Source organism: Carettochelys insculpta, chromosome 14, assembly GCF_033958435.1.
Source record: "Carettochelys insculpta isolate YL-2023 chromosome 14, ASM3395843v1, whole genome shotgun sequence".
Classification (NCBI taxonomy): Eukaryota; Metazoa; Chordata; order Testudines; family Carettochelyidae; genus Carettochelys; species Carettochelys insculpta.
The window spans coordinates 28,407,563-28,430,364 of record NC_134150.1 but is presented as its reverse complement, the minus strand read 5'-3'; the positions used below and the strand labels follow the sequence as shown (position 1 = coordinate 28,430,364).

General features: G+C 41.6%; 1 protein-coding gene across 5 annotated transcripts in view; it reads right to left on the bottom strand.

Annotated features, from left to right (window-relative positions):
- Positions 1-18,996: 18,996 nt before the first annotated feature.
- Positions 18,997-22,802, bottom strand: part of CDH11 (cadherin 11) — a 138,533-nt gene continuing 134,727 nt past the window's right edge. For all 5 annotated transcript variants that reach the window (XM_075008323.1, XM_075008328.1, XM_075008324.1 and 2 more), the window contains one exon: positions 18,997-21,908. In XM_075008323.1, the coding sequence (XP_074864424.1) occupies positions 21,412-21,908 (497 nt within the window). In that variant the 3' untranslated portion in view covers positions 18,997-21,411. The remainder of the gene's footprint in view (positions 21,909-22,802) is intronic.

Genomic DNA, 22,802 nt, shown 5'->3' with positions numbered 1-22,802 from the left:
CCCCAACCCAAATTGCAAACAAGGAACTTGAGCTCTTGGGTTGTTTGCTGTAGCATCACCAACGGCACGTCTATTTTGTGAAAACCAAAAAGCAGTCAAGTAGCACTTTAAAGACGAGTAAAATAGTTTATTAGGTGAGCTTTCGTGGGACAGACCCACTTCTTCAGACCATAGCCAGACCAGAACAGACTCAATATTTAAGACACAGAGAACCAAAAACAGTGAGCAAGGAGGACAAATCAGAAAAAGATAATCAAGGTGAGCAAATCAGAGAGTGGAGGGGTGGGGGGGAAGATCAAGAATTAGATTGAGTCAATTATGCAGACGAGCCCCTATAGTGACTCAGAAAGTTCCCATCACGATTTAAACCATGTGTTAATGTGCCGAATTTGAATATAAATGTCAGTTCATCCACTTCTCTTTCTAAAACGGAGCGATAATGTCTCTTCAGTAACACACATACCTTGAGGTCATTGACAGAATGCCCCATTCCATTAAAATGTTGACTAACTGGTTTGTGGATCTGGAGTGTTTTGATGTCTGTTTTGTGCCCGTTGACCCTTTGTCTAAGGGAGTTAGAAGTCTGTCCAATATACAAAGCATCTGGGCATTGTTGGCACATGATGGCATATATGATGTTAGTAGAGGAGCATGAGAAAGTGCCTGTGAGTCTGTGAGTAACCTGGTTAGGTCCAGTGATGGTATTTCCAGAGAAGATCTGTGAAGAAAGCTGGCAGCGGGCTTTGTTGCAGGGAAAGGTTCCAGGACTGGTGTTCCTCGGGTGTAGACTGTGGCTGTTAGTAAGGATCCTCATGAGGTTGGGAGGTTGTCTGTAGGAGAGAACAGGCATGTCACCCAGGGCCTTCTGGAGTGTAGCATCCTGATTAAGAACAGGCTGTAGGTCTTTAATAATTCGTTGCAGTGGTCTGAGTTGGGGGCTGTAGATGATGACCAGTGGTGTTCTGTTCTTGGCTTTTTTGGGCTGATCTTGGAGTAGCTGGTTTCTGGGTATGCGTCTGGCCCTGTCAATTTGTTTTTTTTCTTCTCTTGGTGGGTAATTCAGGTTTATGAATATTTGGTAAAGTTCTTGTAGTTTTTGATCTGTGTCTCTTGGATCAGAGCAAATGCGATTATACCTAAGAGCTTGACTGTAAACCATGGATCTAGTCACGTGTGCAGGATGGAAACTAGAAGGGTGTAGATAAGTATAGCAATCAGTAGGTTTTCGGTACAGTGTGGTACGATCAGGCCATCCTTGATTAGTACTGTAGTGTCCAGGAAATGTATCTCTTGCATGTTGTAATCAAGGCATAAGTTGATGGTGGGGGTGTAGATTGTTAAAGTCTCTGTGGAATTATTCTAGAGCCTCTGTACCATGGGTCCAAATCATAAAGATGTCATCAATGTATCTTAAGTAGAGGAGTGGTAATAGGGGACAAGAGCTGGAAAATCGTTGTTCCAGGTCAGCCATAAATATATTAGCATATTGTGGGGCCATGCGGGTGCCCATAGCAGTTCCACTAATCTGGAGGTATAAATTGTCCTCAAAATGGAAATGATAGTGTGTGAGAACAAAGTTACGGAGGTCAGACACCAGATTGGCTGTGGTGGCATCAGGGATGGTATTCCTGATTGCTTGTAATCTGTCTTTATGTGGAATATTAGTGTACAGAGCCTCTACATCCATTGTGGCAAGGGTGGCGTTATCAGGAACTTTTCCGATGTTTTGTAATTTCCTCAGGAAGTCGGTGGTATCTCGTATATAGCTGGGAGCGTTGGTGGCATAGGGTTTGAGGAGGGAGTCCACGTAACTGGATAGTCCGGTGGTAAGGGTGCCAATACCTGAAATGACAGGGCGTCCAGGGTTTCCAGGTTTGTGGATTTTGGGAAGTAAATAGAATAATCCAGGCTGTGGCTCAGATGGTGTGTCTGAGTTAATGAGGTCCTGAGTAGCAGCAGGGAGTGTTGTTTGCTCCTTTATTGCTTTCCATCACTTTTAGCTGCTGCTATTCTAGAGCTGGAGGGAATGATGACCTTTCAAACTATTTAGATGCTGATTGGAATTGGCAGCATATCAATGCTTGATAACATTGATTAAGCTCTCACAGAGTAATCCATCACCTGGTTTCCTGGGTCAATGCACAAAGCAAGGACCCTTACTAAACCCATTACAGCTGCATCTTCTATAGCTCACAGGGCCTAGATCCAGGTAGTCTTAAACATCATCTGTGAGATGCTGAGTACTTGTAATGTCTGCAGTATCACCAAATCTTGCTGGGCACAGAGCACCCAGAAAGCTCGGGTTCACAACATTTAAAACCAATGTAACGCATAGCTGTATGCTATATTCTATTTGCTTGGACTCCAGCTTGTTCTTTATTCGTATAACACTGATAGGCAGGAGGATCTTCTATGAAACTATTTTAGCAGCCGGTGGTTCATGTACTGTCAATAGCGTTTGCAAATGTATAACGCATCAGTTAGTGTTCTGTGTCTTGTCACTCACCTCCTTTCTTTATCCAGTTAGGATATGCATCTCTTACAGCTGTAAGCTTGGGGCCTTAGCACTCTAGCTAAGCTCTAGAAGTTCATTCTTCAACCCTGGAAAAGATGGATTTATACCCAGCTGCTGTCCAAAATCCATGTCTTAACTATTCAGTTGCAATAAATGTATGATTTCACTACCCGGATGACCCACTCCATCAGGATTGCTCTTCTGTGGGTTGATTTTTGCATGCCTAGTTGAGACACATGACATTGAACTCTCAGTAGTTGACTGTTAACCCCTGTACTCCTTGATATTACTAGTACTACGGCTACGTCTGCAATGACCATGGAAAAGCAACCGTTCAGCTCCTATCTTCCAGGATGCCGTTTTGTGCATGTGCAAAACCGCGCATTCCCAGGTCAGTGTTGACCCCCAGAATGCCTTGCAAGCCATGGGGATTAAGGAAGGTCAATGGGAGGAGCACTCCTGCTGCCTTTCTGCCATAAAGACATGCACAGAAGTCAACAGCTGCAGAGTCAGTTTTTGGTACCTACCAAAAAATTGCGTAGCAGCTGTTGACTCACCAGTTAAGTATAGATGTATGTGAGGGTGATGAGAGCATTTCTTCCATCAACAGCCACCTGTAAGAACAGCCAGGTAAGTCACTTGTAGATAAGTTGATTCCAGCTGTGTAATTGCTGTAGCTGGAATCATATATTTACAATTTACTTTCAAGCTTTTTCTGTTCACACATATATTAAAATGTAATTGTGTGTGCATAGTGTGACATTTGCATGATTTCTGCTGTTACAAACATTTTCCAGTGCAGTGGGCACATGCAAAAAAAATTCCCCTGCAAAAATGATTGACAAAACTGAGATTTCCATGTGAAAAATTCTATCACTACTACACATGGTGTAACATTTTTATCGACATGTGCAGGGGTGTGTGCCCAACTATCTTAATCTTAATAAAATTTGTCCATTTTTATTGTTCCTGGCTTCAAACTGCAATGGAAATGTGGCCTTTAAAAATGTGAGCTAATCTTGTAGTGAAATTCAAGTGTGGAAAAATATTGACAAAAGTGATAAAGTATAGAGAAGAGACGACACCAAACAGACAGTGGTACTATGTTTTCAATTCTGAAAGGCATTGAGAATTTCTGTCCCAGTTCAGCAAGTGCCTAAATAAATACTAATTTTAAGCATGTGAGTAGGCACAAGCAAGACCTACTAGGTTCACCAGCACTACAAGTTGAACCTCTCTAATCCAAAACCCTCTTGCCTGGCAAACTCTGTAATCTGGCATGATTTTAGTTAGCTGAATGACCACTTATTCTGGGGGTGGCCAAGTTTCCTGTGGTTCCCTTAAAGTTTGTTTTCAGTCACCAGGCCTGGCTGTCAGAATTCTGTGTTGTTATTTAGCTGTAACTTACTCCTAAATGTCTTCCAAGAGCCCAGTAAGCAGCAGATGTGCTGGTACTGCTGCTAGACAATTTGCCCACCTGTGGGCTGGCAAATTTTCTTGTTTGGCACTTGTCACGTCCCAAGAGTGCCAGATTAGAGAAGTTCAGACTGAACCTACATGCTTAATATTAAGCACATGTTCTGATGCAGTTTTATAACAAGAACCCTTTTATTGTTCAGTACAACAACATTCTGTCCTACCTGGCATAGGAGAAGAATGAGCAACACATGAAATTTTGTCTTGGTAATATTGCTTTTAAGTGATTGTGACATATTCTTGCTCCCTTTTTTAAAATACTGCTATAGGAGAGTAATGGTGTTAAGTAACGATGATTCTTCAGGCTGAGAGGCAGCATTTTGGCTCCTGTCTGGATAGCAGTAAGAGGGATTGCAGTGGTCCTACTGATTAAAATATTTTCATCCTGTAGTGTTAAGCTGTTTTATAATAGTGTGGGTCTGTCTATTGAAATACACTGTGTGACTTTCTTTTTCAGTTTTTTTCAAGGGGATTTCAATTATTTAGATAAGAACCTGTTTAGTTTCACAATGGGGAGGGGGGGATTTTCAAAGCGGTAAATAGAGGTGTATAAACAAATGCTGCTAAGAGAGAAATCTTGAGCAATTCTTTGGAACTAACCCACTCGGAGTTCTTCTTTTGTTAAAAAAAAAATCCTACAGTTGGCATGTGCAGAATGATTTAGGAGGCTCTTTAATTTGCTCTTTTTATACTCGTGGCACAAAGAATATTTAAAGTGCACAACTAATTTTTAATCACTGACAAAAGAGGGGATATAATGATCATGGGGATTTCTTTTACCAGATTTACTCAATACAGGAGTACAGTAGAGGGATTCAGCTGATTGAGGAGTGACACTTGTAGCCCTTAAAGCAACACTTAATAAGTAGCGTGGCCACACAACTTTACCATCTTGAAGATATTATTTGTATTACTTTGGGTGACCAGGGCTACGTCTACACATGAAGCCAACATCGAAATAGGCTATTTCGATGAATAACATCTACACGTCCTCCAGGGCTGGCAACGTCGATGCTCAACTTCGACGTTGCTCAGCCCAACATCGAAATAGGCGCAGCGAGGGAACGTCTACACGTCAAAGTAGCACACATCGAAATAGGGATGCCAGGCACAGCTGCAGACAGGGTCACAGGGCGGACTCAACAGCCAGCCGCTCCCTAAAGGGCCCCTCCCAGACACAGTTGCACTAAACAATACAAGATACACAGAGCTGACAACTGGTTGCAGACCCTGTGCCTGCAGCATAGATCCCCAGCTGCCGCAGAAGCAGCCAGAAGCCCTGGGCTAAGGGCTGCTGCCCACAGTGACCATAGAGCCCCGCAGGGGCTGGAGAGAGAGCATCTCTCAACCCCCCAGCTGATGGCCGCCATGGAGGACCCAGCAATTTCGACGTTGCGGGACGCGGATTGTCTACACGGTCCCTACTTCGACGTTGAACGTCGAAGTAGGGCGCTATTCCTATCTCCTCATGAGGTTAGCGACTTCGACGTCTCACCACCTAACGTCGAAGTTGGTGCCGCTACTTCGAAGTAACGTGCACGTGTAGACGCAGCTCAGATGTCCCATTTTTAAAGAGACAGTCCTGAATTTAAGCCCTCCTGCAGGTGTTCTGCTTTTTTCTTAAAAAGAAAAGCAATTTGTCCCATTTTTTCTCTCTGTCTCCCATCAGTACTGCAACAAAACAGCAGAAATGTAGCACTTTAAAGACTAACAAAATGATTTATTCAGTGATGAGCTTTCATGGGACAGACCCACTTCACCAGATCAATCTCATTTCCAGTACAGCCTGCCACTGATAATTACAGAGAACCAAAAAAATAAAACGAAAACAAAAACCTGCAATAAAAACTGACAAATCAAGTACATAGGACTGAAGTAAGTGGCAAAGCGATGGGGGATGTTAAGTGTCCTGCCTGAGATACTAATAAGCATCAAAAGAAGGGAAGCAGTCCTTGTAATGCATGAGGTAGTTGATGTCTCTCTTCATGCCATGTGTTACCGTGTCGAATTTGAATTCCAAATCACAGCTTTCTCTCTGTAATCTGCTTTTAAATGCACTTTCTTCTAGGACACAAATTCTCAGGTCTGTAATAGAATGGCCCACTGAAGTGTTCACTGACTGGCTTATGTGTATTGACATTCCTGATGTCTCCTCTGTGTCCATTTATTCTTTGGCAAAGGTTTTGCCCAGTCTGTCCAATGTACATAGTTGGCACATAATGACATATATAAATTGCTCAAAGTGCATGAGAATGTGCCCTTGATTTTTTTAACTAACGTGGTTAGGTCCAGTGATGGTATCTGCTGGCTAGATCCCTGCTTGCCAGCCACTGGCCCACCAATGGTGTGTTGCTGGGCGGGGGGGGAGGGCAGGGGCTGGAGGTCAATGATGGTAGTGGGTATGCAAAGTTGCTGGCAGGGCAAAGCTGCTGTTCACAGGACCCAACAGGCTGGTGGGGAGTTCACCTCCACTCCCCACTTTGGCAAGGGGAAGGGAGAGTGGGCAGGCATTTGTTGGAGCTGGGATGCAGTTTAAACGCTGTGCCCTGGCTCCAACAACCTGGTGGGCTGGGAATCTTGCATTCAGTGGTTACTCATTTACGAACCATCCAGAGCAGCTTTTGGAAATGTGTCTGTGCTCGTAGTGTAAGATGGTGTAGGCTGTTGTGGATTGGAATCATTAATGCATTTGAGTCTTGTTTCACTTCTTGTATGCACTAATGTATTACAAACCTCTCTAGTAAGATTGTAACCATACCAAATGTGATGTTTATGAGCAATCCATTCAGCTGAATGTGGCATTGTTTGGTCTCCTTGAAGTGTGTTATGATCTGAAAAGGTTGGGAACCACTCGTATGTTTTAACATTTGCTTTAAAAACAAAAACAAAAACAAAAACAAAAACCCCTTTGATTAAAAAAAAATATACCAAAACCATCTTACATACACCAACAACCCACAGTGAAAGGAAATTCCATTTTATGGGAACAATTAATGCCAAGCTATATAAGGCAGAACATAGTCAGATGGCAGGGAAGTATTTGTACTGGTGGTATTAACAGAAGCATTGACCTTTACACATGCCAAATGAAGCCATATGGGTCTTCGATCACAGTAAGAGTTCAATCCTCATTTCTAACATGGGGGACTGGCGGGAGGGGGAATGGCTAGGCGAAGAACAGTTTTGAGACATGGGCACAAGAAATCTCAGCCCATATTGTCCTCCATTTCCATAGTGGAGCAGCATAGCTTTTGAGGCACCTTCTCCTTAAAGGCTTCACGTCCTTGAATAAAATATTAATATAACTGCTGCCCTATCAGTCATTTAGGAGGGAAGGCAGATGGGCTGCAGTTTACAATTCCATCAAGAGTTCAAACTAAATTCATTGGCTTGTTCTTACTAAAATTAATGCAAGTGGACTAATATGCACTGGCAGCCCTTAAAGCCCCTGGATTGTTGGCAGTGGGAGACTACCATGAATTCAGTGCACATTCTTCCCTGTTGTTACTTAAATGAGTACACTGGCTTTACACTGTGATTGACTGTGTTAATCTTACTTCACCAATCACCCCACCATATGCTCCACGCTTATGTGTGAATGAGAAGAAGGGGTGGAGCTGAGTAATGCCCTAACACAGGGGCTGTTTAATTCATAAATGCTGGCAAGCATCAAATTCTATTGCTCCTTGAAAACAGAGATATCTAACTGAGACAAATTACCCTACTGCCATACATTTTCTTGTGTGTGTGAGAGAGAGCGAGAGAGAGAGCAATAAACCAATTGCTGAAAGCCAGTGGCAAACCTATTGATGGAGTATTCAAGGCAATAGGACTGTCAAATGGAATGCCTTTTAAATGTAATATGCAAGAGATTAAAAAGGAAATAGCATCTTTGATGGCAATTCACAGAAGAAAGACCAAAGCCTGAGTACATGAGCTCTTGAATGGCATAATCTTGATCACTGATATTAGCATAATGTGCTAAAAACTGTCTCAGAGCCTCTCAAATAGTTGTGCAGTTCTCATGCTAGAAGTTCAGGGCTAGCAAAAAATATGAACAATAACAGCTGCAACAGTTAAATTATGACAGGATTGAAAACAACTGCTCAATGACCAATTCTAACATGGAAAAAAAAAGACAAGATGAACTATTTTGTCACATAAATAATTATTAGTTGTCTAATTAACTTCAACATCGATGCTCTTGAGCACACCACTACCCTTCTAGTCACCTGTGGTCCAGAGGGCAGAGTAGATTAAGGCTACCCATGGTCTACACCCACTAAACTGTTGCACTGTTGCAAATTTTATGCCCTATCCCACCCTGAGAAACATTTTCTGCCTCCAGCACTCAGAATAGACTGTGCACAGCCAGGTTCAAGTAGCACTATTCCTTCTCTGGCTTTTGCCAGGGTTGCCATTATTGCTGTATGAGCTGTGGCTGCCTTGCCCAAGTCGGTGTATGTTCATCATCAGGACTTTGGGCACAGATGCCATTGCCAGCTCCTAAGAGTCCCCTTGAATGTTTTGTGTTTTCTGTGCTGTGTCCAGGTCTCACTCTTTTGACTGCAACAAAAACACCACCTGCTCCTTCTCCCCCACACCATGCTTATAACTAGGTCACAGCAAGGTGTGTTGGACAGAGAGGGGTGTGTCAGGAGCCCTCCTTTTCTTCTTCTAGCTTTGCCCTGTAGGGCTGGACAGAAGGAGAAGGGGCACACAGTAATGCAGGTCATCTAGTCAGCCATGAGGTGGTGGTCTAGCTGCTGTCTGTCTTCCATATACTCATTGACTAACTACAGGGAAATCCTGTAACCTATGAACCTGGAACATGAGGCTCCATGAATATTTCACCGGTCTTCCATTGGATGCTAGCTGATGGCTTTCAGACTGTGCTAAGACAGGCCTCAGATGCCATCTAAGAAAGGCACAGTGCAAGGAAGAGAATGGGTTATGATGAGCAAACTATCACATGGCCACAATATACTCAGCTGCATTGGAATAAACGTGCAGCTGTCTTGTCTACCACAGGACACTATGGCAAGCTATTTGTTTGCTAAGGTATTCAGCATGAGACCTTTCACATGGCAATTAATAAAGTAGAGCAAATCTCAAACTCTGTTGACTGAGTGACACGTGACAGGTTTGAACCCTCATGCCCCAGCAAACAAATTGCTTTCTGTAGTGTTCTGTGGCAGTTGTCTGGCACACATACTTGGATAGGCGACTAATGTACCGCTGTTAGCAGAGCTCCAGCATTGTGCATCATATCACATGCTCTGCATCCTATGTTGGGGTTCTGTGAGTGCAATACAACTCCATCCAGGACTAAAAAACATAAATCACCATCCTTTTCCTACTTCTTGTTAAAGAACACTCTTACAGGCTCTCTGTTATGGTTCCATACACCTTTTGCACTGGTTATCTTCCTTCTGAAGCCTCAGTCATAAGTCTTATTTATGGCCAATGATATTAACAAGGACGTTTGCTATCAATAGCTCTAATGCACTCACTACTATGAGTTGGACATTTATTACTACCTACAATCTCCCAGGGGGGGTCTTTATGGTTATGTGCTGCTTTGGAAGCCTTAAAGACCTGATTATCCACACTACTGTGGCATCTCTGCATAACCTGGCATGGAAGCACAGTGTGTATTAGCATATTTACTTAGTGTAATTTGGCATAGAAATTGCTCAGTATCTTGTATGCTATTTATCTCATTTGCCTGAAAGACAAATGTTTCATGTACCTCCTGCTCCATTCCCACAGTCTCCTGAAGGAAGGGTATCTAGAACACAAAGGTGGTTTTCTTTTTTTTTTTTCCCTCCTGTTGGGAGCTTCATTTTTGTCAGTGATTTGTTGAACAAAAGCTCATGAAGACCTTTTACATCTTCATTGGTACAACTTGGCAACAGCGCACTTACCATGGCTTTCCCATTTGAAGGGCAGCCAATGGCTTGATGGTTATTCTTCATGTCTGCAACCACTGCACTTTTTGCTAAGAAAGCATCGTGCAACAGCCATGTTGCTCATGTACGTATGTTGCTATAGTTTTATTTTCTCTCCTGTGCACCATTGCACTCATCAAAGATGCCTGCCTCACAGAGATCCAATGACTGGTCCATTAAAATTCAAGATTGTGGGCTCCCTAAACAGCGCCACATGGGTCCTGGGAAACAAAGAGTGAGTCTCTTTGGGGTCTAGGCATACAGGCTGCTATGGGAGACTCTATGCCCCCTTCCCCTCCCCTAAGCCCCTGAGTGCTGAAATATGGAATTTAGCTCTAACGCTCAGTGCCGACTGCTAGGAATGAGCTTTATTGGTATTTAATACAAAACAGTTGTGCTGGCAAAACACATTTTTCACTTGTGGTGAAGGGAATGAAATTACACTGAGGTAACTATTTTCTGTCATTAAACGAAGCAAGGCGGCAAAATGTGCCTCATAATTATGGCTTTCCAGCATGAAGTTTAAAGTTCAGGTACTGCAGCACAAATCCATCTCTTTCATCACAAACTTGGCAACCCAGAAAGTACTTCATTTGCCATCCATGTATAATCCCTGGAGCTCTGTGGAGTCTGTCTAGTGATTTTTGACAGGAATCTCTAATCCAAACTCTTCAGAATTAGCATCTTTGCTTACACAGTCCACCCAATGCACATTCAACAATTACAACTTTTAATTGCCTAACATTGATTCATATCAGCCAGGAAAGTAGAGGGGAATGTATCTTAATTCAGTTTCAATACCCTGAGCCACTCCATTCTTCACCCAAGCAATTATTCTTAATATTGTTTTGGGTTCCTTTTTTTTTTTTTTAGGTACTCTAGTTTTTGAGATTTTTCTATGCTGATTGTTTCTGAGGAGATCTCTGCCTTTCTGAGGGCTGGAAACATTTTTTTTTTAATTGAAAGCTGAGCATTTTTTAACATCACTAGAATGCAGGCATGATGGCTTGCAAAAAGCAACTCGTTTGTGATGGTGATAAAGTCACGCGCATTAGCAACACTGAAGAAGTTGGATGCACTTTCCTCTCAGTGTATGGCCTCAGAGTGCACGGCTTCATCCAACCATACATTGAATGCAAACAGTAAGGCCTATTTTGAATAGTACACAATGCCATGATCAACACCTGCATTAACAGGTGTGTTGTGAACAAGACAAGAGAAGCCATTCGTCTGCTCTACTCTGCGGTGGTTAGGCCTCAGCTGGAGTATTGTGTCCAGTTCTGGGCACCGCAGTTCAAAAAAGATGTGGAGAAACTAGAGAGGGTCCAGAAAAGAGCGACAAGAATGATTAAAGGTCTAGCGAATGTGACCTATGAAAAAAGGTTGAAACAGTTGGGCTTGTTTAGTTTGGAAAAGAGAAGATTGAGGGGAGACATGATAGCGGTTTTCAGGTATCTAAAAGAGTCATAAGGAGGAAGGAGAAAACGTTCTTCTTGGCCTCTGAGGATAGAACAAGAGGCAATGGGCTTAAACTGCAGCAAAGGAGATTTAGGTTGGACATTAGGAAAAAGTTCCTAACTGTCAGAGCGGTCAAACAGAGGAATAAATTGCCAAGGGAGGGTGCGGAATCTCCATCGCTGGAGATATTTAAGAACAGGTTAGATAGATGTCTATTGGGGATGGTTCAGATAGTACTTGGTCCTGCCATTGGGGGAAGCGGCTGGACTTGATGGCCTCTCGAGGTCCCTTCCAGTCCTAGTGTTCTATGATTCTATGAACTGCAGAAAATGTTACTAAGAAGTCCAGTAAAACCAAAAAGAGTGACTCTAAAGTGGCCATTAACAGCAAGTCACCATAAAACTAATTAAGTGAAGGTGCTGTTATAGAATCTAAAGGATTATATAAATTTTTCATACAAGTGGAACTTCGCTAAATGTGCTGTCCACTGGTGTAAAAAAATACGAGATTGGGTAGTAGCTGGGAAAATATTCTACTATAAGGCTATGGCTACACCACCCGCTCCCTTTCAAAAGGGGCATGTAAATGACAGGGATTGGAACTGTTCGATGAGGTGCTGATATGAACATTATGTGCCTCATTAGCATAATGGCAGCCGGTCGCACTTGAAATGTGCTGCTTTCTAAACGCAAACTGGTCATGTAGATGTACGTCCTTTGAAATCAACCCCAGCCTTCGAAATTCCTTGGCCGTGTCTACACAAGCCCCAAACTTCAAAATGGCCATGCAAATGGCCATTTCGAAGTTTACTAATGAAGTGCTGAAATGCATATTCAGCACTTCATTAACATGTGGGCGGCCGCGGCACTTCGAAATTGACGCGCCTTGCTGCCGTGCGGCTTGTCCCGATGGGGCTCCTTTTCAAAAGGACCCTGCCTACTTCAAAGTCTCCTTACTCCCATGAGCTGAGGGGAACAAGGGGACTTCGAAGTAGGTGGGGTCCTTTCGAAAAGGAGCCCCGTCTGGACAAACGGCGCGGTGGCGAGCCACATCAATTTCAAAGTGCTGTGGCCGCCCGCATGCTAATGAAGCGCTGAATATGCATTTCAGCACTTGATTAATAAATTTTGAAATGGCCATTTGCGTGGCCATTTCGAAGTTTGGGGCTCATGTAGGTGTAGCTCTTGAGTCCCAAAACGATTTAGGAATAAGGGCATTTCAAAGTCTGGGGTTTATTTCACAGCGCCCGCGTCTATATGGCCAGTTTGTGTTTTGAAAGCAGCCCTTTTGATGCATGACTGGCTGCCATTATGCTAATGAGGTGCTGAATATTCATATCAGCGCCTCATTAAACAGTTCTGATCCCTATCATTTTTCACACCCATTCCAAAAGGGAGAGGGTAGGGTAGCCATAGCCTAAGCAAGGTGATCGTCAACAGTAGAGGAACAATGAGACTGTGCACAACACCTCCACTGCACACACTTTGTAAAATAATGTTCTATATCATTCCATGACCAACAACAAGAGAAGTGGCTGGTGCAGTGCAAGGCATAAAGACTGCAAAATTGTAGCAGTTATGGAAGTGATAAATGTAGGGCTGGTTAAATGTGAAAGAAAAGTAACGTTTCACCCAAAACGGATGATTTTCTGAATAAAGACTTGTGTTTTTATTATAAAAAAGCCTTTATACTATTGCATAAGTATTATGATTGTCTAGATCATGTGCAAAATCCTGGCAGTGACGACCTGGGATTGGGGAAACTTGCCCTGATGGTAAAATTGCTGGAAAAAAAGGAGGCAGATGGGACATCTCATGCACAGTTTTGCCACCCAGTTTTTTCTGTTTAAAGCTGCCCTTTTGAGAGCAGATAAACCTGTTTGTGGCTATGGGCTTGTAGGGTCACCATATAGAAAGGAGGCCAGCCCTGCAAAGGAGTATATCTGCATCAGTATCTACCAACTCACATTGTATTAATATGTTATAGCTTATGGAATATATAAATACAACATCAGTTGGTAAATTCAGCTATTCTCCCTCTCATGGGTGTGCTCTTTGTTGAAAGGTCAAATGCGCAACCCTAATAAATGTAATTAATGAATGTGTGGTGTTCTTTTTCACATATGAAAAAGCATAGTGGATTGTGGGACTGAGATGCCATGCTCTACCTGGTCTTGAATTCTAATTGCTTCCTGCTGCTGTTCCCACCTGATGACTTGGTTTCAAGGTTATGACTCATGAGTAAGAAAGAGAGGAAGCCTTCCTACCGCCACCCCAAGACATCACAAATCATGCAGGCTCCTAAAGGTTGTCAGTGGCTTTAAAAAAATGCAATTATTTTTAATGTTGTTTTGGGTTCTTTATTTAGGTAATCTATTTTCTGAGTTTTTTTTTAAAACCGTGAATGTTTTCAAACCTATCTCTGTCATTATGGAGGCTATAAAAACATTTTTATTGGAAGCTGAGATTCTCTTGACAGCAATAGATTGCAGGAGAGATGGATTTAAAAAAAAAAACCCCAAAGAGTTTGTGATGATGATAAAAATAATGAACAATAGCAACACTGAAGAACTTGGATGGTCTCTAATCACAAGGGTACCCTAGCTCATGTTATGCTGTAACAAACAGCTTGTCTGACTGTTGCTCCTCTGCTCCATGTGCAGTTCTGGCAGGGTAGCAAGCAAGGGAGAAGCATGGCCTGGTGGTACCAAGCTGGAGACTTTTTAGGAAATGCAAGTACATGCCAATGCTAAATCTCTTTGCCTGGGTTCTACCTGAGTTTCCTAGTAGAAGCTTGAGGAAGCAGTTCAGGTGGTATGACAAAGCAGACAGGGTCTGTAGACAGTGTGGAGGAGTCACTAGATTTTTGTAAAACAGTAAAATACAGCTAACAGGTTCAATTTCTACCTATGAGCAAAGTGCAGTGGACCATAAGTGCCATGCTGAGCAGAGGACTTAAATCACAGATCTTGCTGGCTGGTTGAGGAAGAGGCCAATGTGATGTTGGTAATGGAAGGTGACCTTGCCCAGTGTGTAATGCAGCACTTCCATCCGAGGACCGGGCAGATGGCACAGGGAGTCTGGAGTCAGAGGGGTACTTATGAAAGTCCCAGGTCTGCTTTGGGTACAATAAACAGGAAAAGTGAGGAGATGAAAGAGGTGATTGACAGAGGCCAGCAAGTTGTGCTTTGGCTGCCAGCACAGAAATACAGAGAAATGGTTCAAGGCTTAAGGCCCAGATCCCCAACTGGCTGACTAACAGGCAAGAGGGCGGCACCTAATTGTTCAGCCGTTTCAGACATGAACCGTCCTCTCCAGTTAGCCTCAATGCCAAGTCAGTCTTTACGTGTGGACAGAGACCAACCCCTGTCACCCACCCTATGGGCAGAGCACTACCTGAGAATGGGGAACCAGATTTTAAATTCTTTTTTATCTGATCTGTTGGTGGGACCTACCCACCAGCTTATTCAGCATTCTAGTTGGTGAGCACTCAGTCTCTGCTGCTGAAGATGATCCACTTTATAGATGTAATTAATTAGTTTCTGGGCCAATGAAAGACAATGTTAGCATCTGTGTGTGTAGCTCGTTCGGGTAGTGGAGCATCAGGTGCAAGGCTCTGGTCCAATGAATATTGAATTTGTTGTACGCAAAGTGGTGTAGCAGCCACAGAGAAAGTTGAGGGTGTCTGATAGCCTGTTAGGGCACTTGGCTGGACTGTGGAAGACCTCGCTTCAAGCCCCTGCTCCAAGTAAGGTAAAGGGACTCAGAGGTGGATTGTCCACATAGCAGGAGCATGCCCATTTACTGAACATTTAGGCAGGCTGGGAGAGGGGTTGATGCTGTCCCTCAATAACAGCACTACCTCTCATCATCTTGTGTCTGCCATTCTTTGGGTTGCACTGATGCCTTAAAGTTGTGACAAAAAGAGACACTTCTGCCAAACCTACGGCCCTGGCCACCCAGAAAGCAGCTGCATTATGCCTCTCTGCACCATTTACAATGGACAAACCAGGCCATCTCTGCACCAAAGGATGGCTGGCCATAAATCCCACATCAGGAATGGTACCACACATAAACCTGCAGGGGAGTATTTTAACCTCCCTAGACATCCAATAATGGATTTACCCATAGCCATCCATCTACAAAAGAATTTTATCACAAGATTATGGAGGAAGCCATCTGAACTGGAATTTGTTTACAAACTCAACACCTTTAATTTTTGGCCTAAATAGAGATTTTTAACTTGCTTATATATTACAAGGGCAATTTCCCCACCGCTGACATTTGCAGGAATGCAAAACATCCAGCAAAATTTGCTTCATCAACTGGTCACCTAGTGATAGGTAACTTCCCTCTCCCGTTCCCTGTTTTATCAACCCTTGTTAGTCCTTAAAGTGCCACAGGACTGCTTGTTACTTGTGCCTTTAGGAGGACAGGCTGCGGGGGGATAGTTCCTGCTGCTTCTTCAAAAATCCGTTTTTTCTGTGGGGGGTTTTTGACAGACAAGCCCAGGATTAATTCCAGTAACACAACTGTTTCAGGGATGTCATAGCACCAGGAAACTGTCAAGTCGGTAATTCATCTCCGGATGTCTTTTCAGCAGGCAGCCGTGTCCCCTTCTCCCCACCACTGGCCAATTGTAGAATACCGTTTCCCTCAATGGACCCCGTGCCCAGCTCCCTAGAAGACATGTCAGAGTGGTGGAGTATGTCACCTTTTGTAGTCTCCCTAATACGATCCTGATTTTATTTTTTGTGTGGTCTGAGTTCTTCTGGAGCTGAGAGATAACGCCAAATAATTATATTAGATGCAGCTAACTAGTTTATCTGCCAAGCAATCTACGGGAGGTGTGTTATGATATGGCGAAGGATGTGAGGTGAAGTACAGAGCATGATGACTCATGCAAGAGTTAGGGCCTTGTATTTGAGGCCTTGTTAGGCCTTGGAAGAGTAGAGATGCTTTGAACTAGTGGCAAGTCTGGATAGAGACTGAGGTGTGGGTGTCATTTCCCCATAGTCGTTCAAGCAAAGATATGTTGCCTTTTGGGGTTTGTGTTCATTGTTGAAGCTATAGAAGTTTTAGCCACACAGACAAAATTATAACACGTTTCATTAGCTTCTGCCACTTCAACTGAGCTTATAAAGATCAGTGGCAATATAAGAAACCATTAGCACTATCCAGTTATGTATTTCATCATGAATCACTCCATTACAGAAGGCTAATCCTGTTCACACTGAAATCAATGGCAAAACTCCTACTGACTGTAATGACAAGAGAATTCACAGTGCTAAAGACTTACCGAAGCCAAATCTTTCTGAATTCCAGTTCGTTACTCTAGCAACCAAAGTTTTTGAACATTCAAGTCATTCATTCAAAGTTAAAAGTGAAGTTTTTCTTCAGCTCTGATTGTATTCCCTTTGCATTCATTTGCTGTGAGAATTTTAATAATCTCATTTAAATGTGCACAGAAAGCAAATATTTAGGAACATGCAATCTTGAGAATTCACATCTGAAGTGGTATCTCTCAAATGGTCACAGGAGGTCAGGGCATCCAAATTCACTCACCAGTGCTCTGACAAAGAGGAAATTAAAGCAAGCAAGCTGGGGGTCTAAAAGCCCCCTTAGCAACTAGCACCATACTTGCATACACAATTATTTGTGTTGTTGGTGACAGGCAGGAACAGCCAGCTAAGTGGCATTCATTATGGATATTTTATAATCAGTGTAATATCTGCTGTAGTCAGTACTCAGTTAATCTGAAAGTCTTCATCAGAACCTTGGCACAAACATGGTCACAGCTGGCAAAATGCTGGATGTACCCTTTGCCAAGAGGAGCACTCATGCATGTGCTCAGGTGATTGTGATGAAAGAAAATTAAATTGAAACATGTCACCTGGCTAAAGAGTTTTACAGTAACCTTTTTTATTTTTTCTAGGCATGATGATTCATGCAATACTTGTGTGAATTAAAGGGTTATTGTTTTCTGAAATGCCCCTATCCAGTGTATTTACTACTTTTTATGCACCACTCCCTATGCCACGCTAAGCGTCAACATCTCTGGCAATGGGAATCGTTCCACAGACTGATTGGGTTGGGCTCCCTCAGAATTTATACACCCTATGCTGGGTGTATATTATGAGAGTAACCAACACTAACGTCCATGTTCCTCAGCTCCTTACAACCACTGTTAAAAATTACTGTACAGGTTGAATCTCTAATACAGCATGCTCTCGTCCAGCAACATCCATAATCTGGCATGATTTTAATTAGCTTGATGACCATTTATCGTGAGTGTGGCCAAGTTTCCTGTATTCCCATGAAGTTTGTTTACAGCTAACTGTCCTGGCTCTGAGTTTCCTCTACTAACGTTAAGCTATCATTTACCCCTAAATGTCTTCTAAGAGCCCAATAAGCAGCAGAAGTGTTGGTAATGCTGCTAAACAATATTGACCTCCGATGGTCTGGCAAATTGTCTTGTTCGGCACCAGTCAGGTCCTAAGTATGCCAGACTAGAGCGATGCAACCTGTAGTCTGTAATCTCCACTTTACATCAGGAATGCTGACACAATCTAGAGCCACTTCAGGAGCAACAAAATAAGAGCACAAGCTCTAAGAACATAGGCAGTAAGCATATAGGCTTTAGAGTGCAGAGAACAGCAGCATGGAGATTATCACACACAAACTTCACTTTTTTCCCTCTATGGCTACGTCTACACATGAAGCCAACATCGAAATAGCTTATTTCGATGTAGCAACATTGAAATAGGCTATTTCGATGAATAACGTCTACACGTCCTCCAGGGCTGGCAACGTCGATGTTCAACTTCGATGTTGCGCGGCACCACATCGAAATAGGCGCTGCGAGGGTACGTCTACACGCCAAAGTAGCACACATCGAAATAAGGGTGCCAGGCACAGCTGCAGACAGGGTCACAGGGCGGACTCAACAGCAAGCCGCTCCCTTAAAGGGCCCCTCCCAGACACAGTTGCACTAAACAACACAAGATACACAGAGCTGACAACTGGTTGCAGACCCTGTGCCTACAGCATAGATCCCCAGCTGCCGCAGAAGCAGCCAGAAGCCCTGGGCTAAGGGCTGCTGCCCACGGTGACCATAGAGCCCCGCAGGGGCTGGAGAGAGAGCATCTCTCAACCCCCCAGCTGATGGCCGCCATGGAGGACCCAGCAATTTCGACGTTGCGGCACGCGGATCGTCTACACGGTCCCTACTTCGACGTTGAACGTCGAAGTAGGGCGCTATTCCGATCCCCTCATGAGGTTAGCGACTTTGACGTCTCGCCGCCTAACGTCGAAGTTAACTTCGAAATAGCACCCGACGCGTGTAGCCGCGACGGGCGCTATTTCGAAGTTGGTGCCGCTACTTCGAAGTAGCGTGCACGTGTAGACACAGCTTTTCTGGAACAAACAATTTGTGGGTGTTCTGCACCTGGTAACTAATTAAACTCCAGTCCTATCATTTAATAGCTAGACTCCTTCAATGAATAAAGAACTATGTTAATTTCATATTCACTCAGAGGATGGGGTTGGGGCAGGAAAGAGTCTGCCAAATAAAAAAGGACAAAAATCAGCAGGGAAAGAAAATTTATTTCCAAGCTTCTAAGAGAGAACTACAAACAACAGAGACTAAAAACCAAACACTGAAAACTATTTAAAAAAAATTTAGTTGACAACATCCTTCAAAAAATTAAACATAAATGTAGAAAATGCAGAAAATGCAGTTATTATGTCTAAAATTTGCCCAATAATGAAATAAAAACACCAATGATAAGGATGGAAACTTACCAGTAGTTTTATATTTTTCTATGCTAATTTGTAAATTGCTAATTTTTTATTATTATTTAAATTTATGTTGGAGAAATGTGCAAATCTAGCAAAATATTCTTTGGATTATAAACATAGAAAAATCAACAAACTCAACAACCAAGGAAATCTGAACCAAGTTAAGAAATAATAAACTATGGAATTATATAGAATGCGTATGCGTATAATAGAAGTGAAATATTACAATAAAACATCGTATAGGGAATTTGCTCCTTTTCCAAACTAAAATAGGGCTATAATGGGAAAAATGAATATTTTATGACTACATGGCTGAAATATATATATATATACACACACACACACACATATATATATATATATATATATATAAATGTTTCATAGTTAGATTTAAATTTAACTACATATTGGGGTTTAAGTTAAGGAATACATTTAAAAAGAAAGATTTCCTCTAAGGTTATGCAGTTTGGTACCTAACTGCAATTCAGGATGAGATTTCTAAATTAAAGATGGAAAAATTTTATATCATTGCTATTTATTGCCTCTTCTCATATTGCAGTTGTTGATCTCTGACCCTAATCAGCAAACTATATTAAATTTAGTGGAATTACAGCTGCAAACAGATGTTGAAAATGTTGATGCACAGAACATATTTTGGTCCCTTGCCCATTCCAAACTAATATAAAAAAGCTATAGATCAAGTGTACTAGCTTAAAAACATACATTACAAAGACCAACTCTGAAAGTACTTGCTATGTCACATATTAAAAATTTAAATGTCTTGTTAGATGTAGATGAAGCAATTCTACTTAAGTAAACTAAAAACATTTCTAAGTGCCAGAACTATAATTAACGCTCAGGTAAGGTAATTGCCAGGTAGAACAGTCTTTCGAGAATTCTTAGCTAAAGTGGGTCAGATTTAAGTCTTTTTGCAACTCGCAGAGCTCAGTGAGGATACTATAATTAACAAGCGTGGAGTAAACTGTCAATACAGCACAATCCTACTCATGTGTAAAGTACCTTCTGAGATCCATGGATTTTCTAGCTAGAAGATAAATGCATATTACATGGAAAATATTTGAAAGGGTTAAATTTAATATACTCCCAGAACACCCTAACTCTGGTTGCAAGTTCTACTGTACTCTGAGAGCAGCCCAAAGCTGGAGCTAGCAAGGGTACAAAATGTTTACCAGATACTACAGATTCTTATCTAAAAAACATTTGTAAAACATCTTTGATTTTAAATAATCACTTAACAAGGCAATAAACCAACTACAAACACATCATAAATAGGGATATTAAAAGGTCACAATTGTACTAAATTAGTCAGAACTATAAATGGAACATTAGAAACACTACATGTTTTCTTAAATGCTTAATAACCAAAACAAGAATTAAAAAAGAATCATTTTATTTCAAAGTCTGCTTCTTATATTGAAGCACATATTAAAGCAACAGTACAATGTTCATAAAATATAAGTGTGATGCTGTAACATTTCTTACATGTCAGAATACTGATATTTTTATGTATACTAAAATAAGAACTTTAAAATTGTACAAATAGATACATTAAAAATGACATAGAAATCGGGCGCCTCCCACTGCAACAAGACAGAGTTTTATATCTGGCACGTATTAGTTCAAGACGAAAGTATAAGCAAAAAGATTTACAAGATCAGCAGTAACAAGTTTGATGCTCAAGAGACATTATAATTGTACATTGTCCTGTACATACATCATATGGGTTTAAGCTGGCTGAATATTATATATTTCAAGTTTAAAAATGCACTACCTATAAGAGTGTCCATAGTTTAAGGCGAAATTACAGCTCAGAACTGTTATATTTTTTTCTAATGTGTGGAAGCTTCTTTGACATAAAAGATATAGATGTCCATAATACATAAAAGATTCCCCTCATTTGTAGGTTCACTTTTAGAATTTTCTTTCATTTAAATATTTTGAACTTCACAAGTCGTTCTTTTTCTAATGAAGTTGATAATCAACTTCTGTATTTGCCTTTTGTAAGAAAAGGTACTTCACAGTATTTACCACTTTTCTGTCCTTTTCGTTATTATTAAAGGGGTCCTCTTTGTCAAACTTAAAGGTTTAAATGAGCCTTTTCTTGATTTTTAAAAAAATACCTGCTTACATGTCTTCTGGATTCTTCAAAACATCAGACACAGTTCTTAAGGCCAAATTTGTAACTTTATCGTTAAGAATCATCATCAAAAGTGTCTTTGGAGCCATACAAGTCTGCTAGTTTCTTAAAACGAGGTCCCCAGTTTTGTAGATAGTCATAGTCCAAATCAGAATCTGTTGTCGCCGATTCTAAGGAGCTAAGTGAACCAGCCACTGAGCCTCTTCCTTCATAGCCATAGATCTGAATGGAGTCATAAGGAGGAGCAGTTGGATCATTATCAGCCTCTTGTATTCTTGTGTTGATGAAATCATCAACATCAACGCTATTAGGAGCTGGCCGAAGCCCTGGTCTTGGCATATATTGATACTCAGGTTTTATGTCTTTTCGAGGAATAAACCCATTGATGCCATCAGGATTTTGCAAAGTAGCAATGTCAAATGCTTCTGTGTCTTCTTCTCCACCGCCTTCATCATCATAAGTTATAATGTTCTCTCTGACATCTTCTTCTTCAAAAACAATTAGAGGTTCTTTCTTCTGCCTTTTTAGTGTTACAAATAATACTACAATGACTACAGAAAAGAATAAGAAAGAATGTAAATCAGGATAACTTCCAAACTAAGTCTACTTTTAGAAATGCTTAACAGGTCTCAGAGACCTGTCAAAAGGAAAACTATTATTCAGTGATTAAAGCATACCATAATCTAGCTATGACTATTACACTTACTATTAACTGTTCGTGATGGCTCTGAGATCTGAAGTTTGGATACAAATGGGATATTTCCCTAGAGCAGAGGGTTTTCAGATCCAAGGTTTTAGATCACAGCCGTTTTATGTATACTGGATCATATTAAGTGGTTACTTTAAAACTTTGATTTGAAAACCTAGTGGACTCCTAGTCTGCAAAGACTCAGGCCACAGATCCGTGAGTATATGAGCAGGCAACTACTCAGAAGAATGTGGACCTGCCTGAGCTATGAGGCCCTATCAAATACAAGACTGCAAGGTAGAAATTTACTTTTGCTGTCCTGCTACATACAACCCTGAATTCTAATTCCACACTTTACTGTCACAATGAAATAGGCATTATTTTATCTCGACTTCAATGACTTTCCTTTCATAACAAGAACAGAGGAAGAGACAAAGGTAAATATGACGTTCTCTGTCATTCATTTTTCTTTAAATATTGTGTTCTGGGTCATCTAGACAAACACATTTAAATATACTGGATATTTATAGCGCTTTACAGCTCTTCATTTCTAAGGTCTTCTAAGTTATCCATTTGTAATTTTTTCCCCTTCAACACTAAGAAAATTAGAAGCAAAGAGCTGGCATGAATGATTATTCCAGGCTGATATCAACAAGCAATGTATCATTCAGTGAAGGGCACAAAAACTTCGTCTCATGGAGTTAGTATCACTCTTTTGAGCAGTTATACAGAATACATTACCTGGCTTAACGAGGGT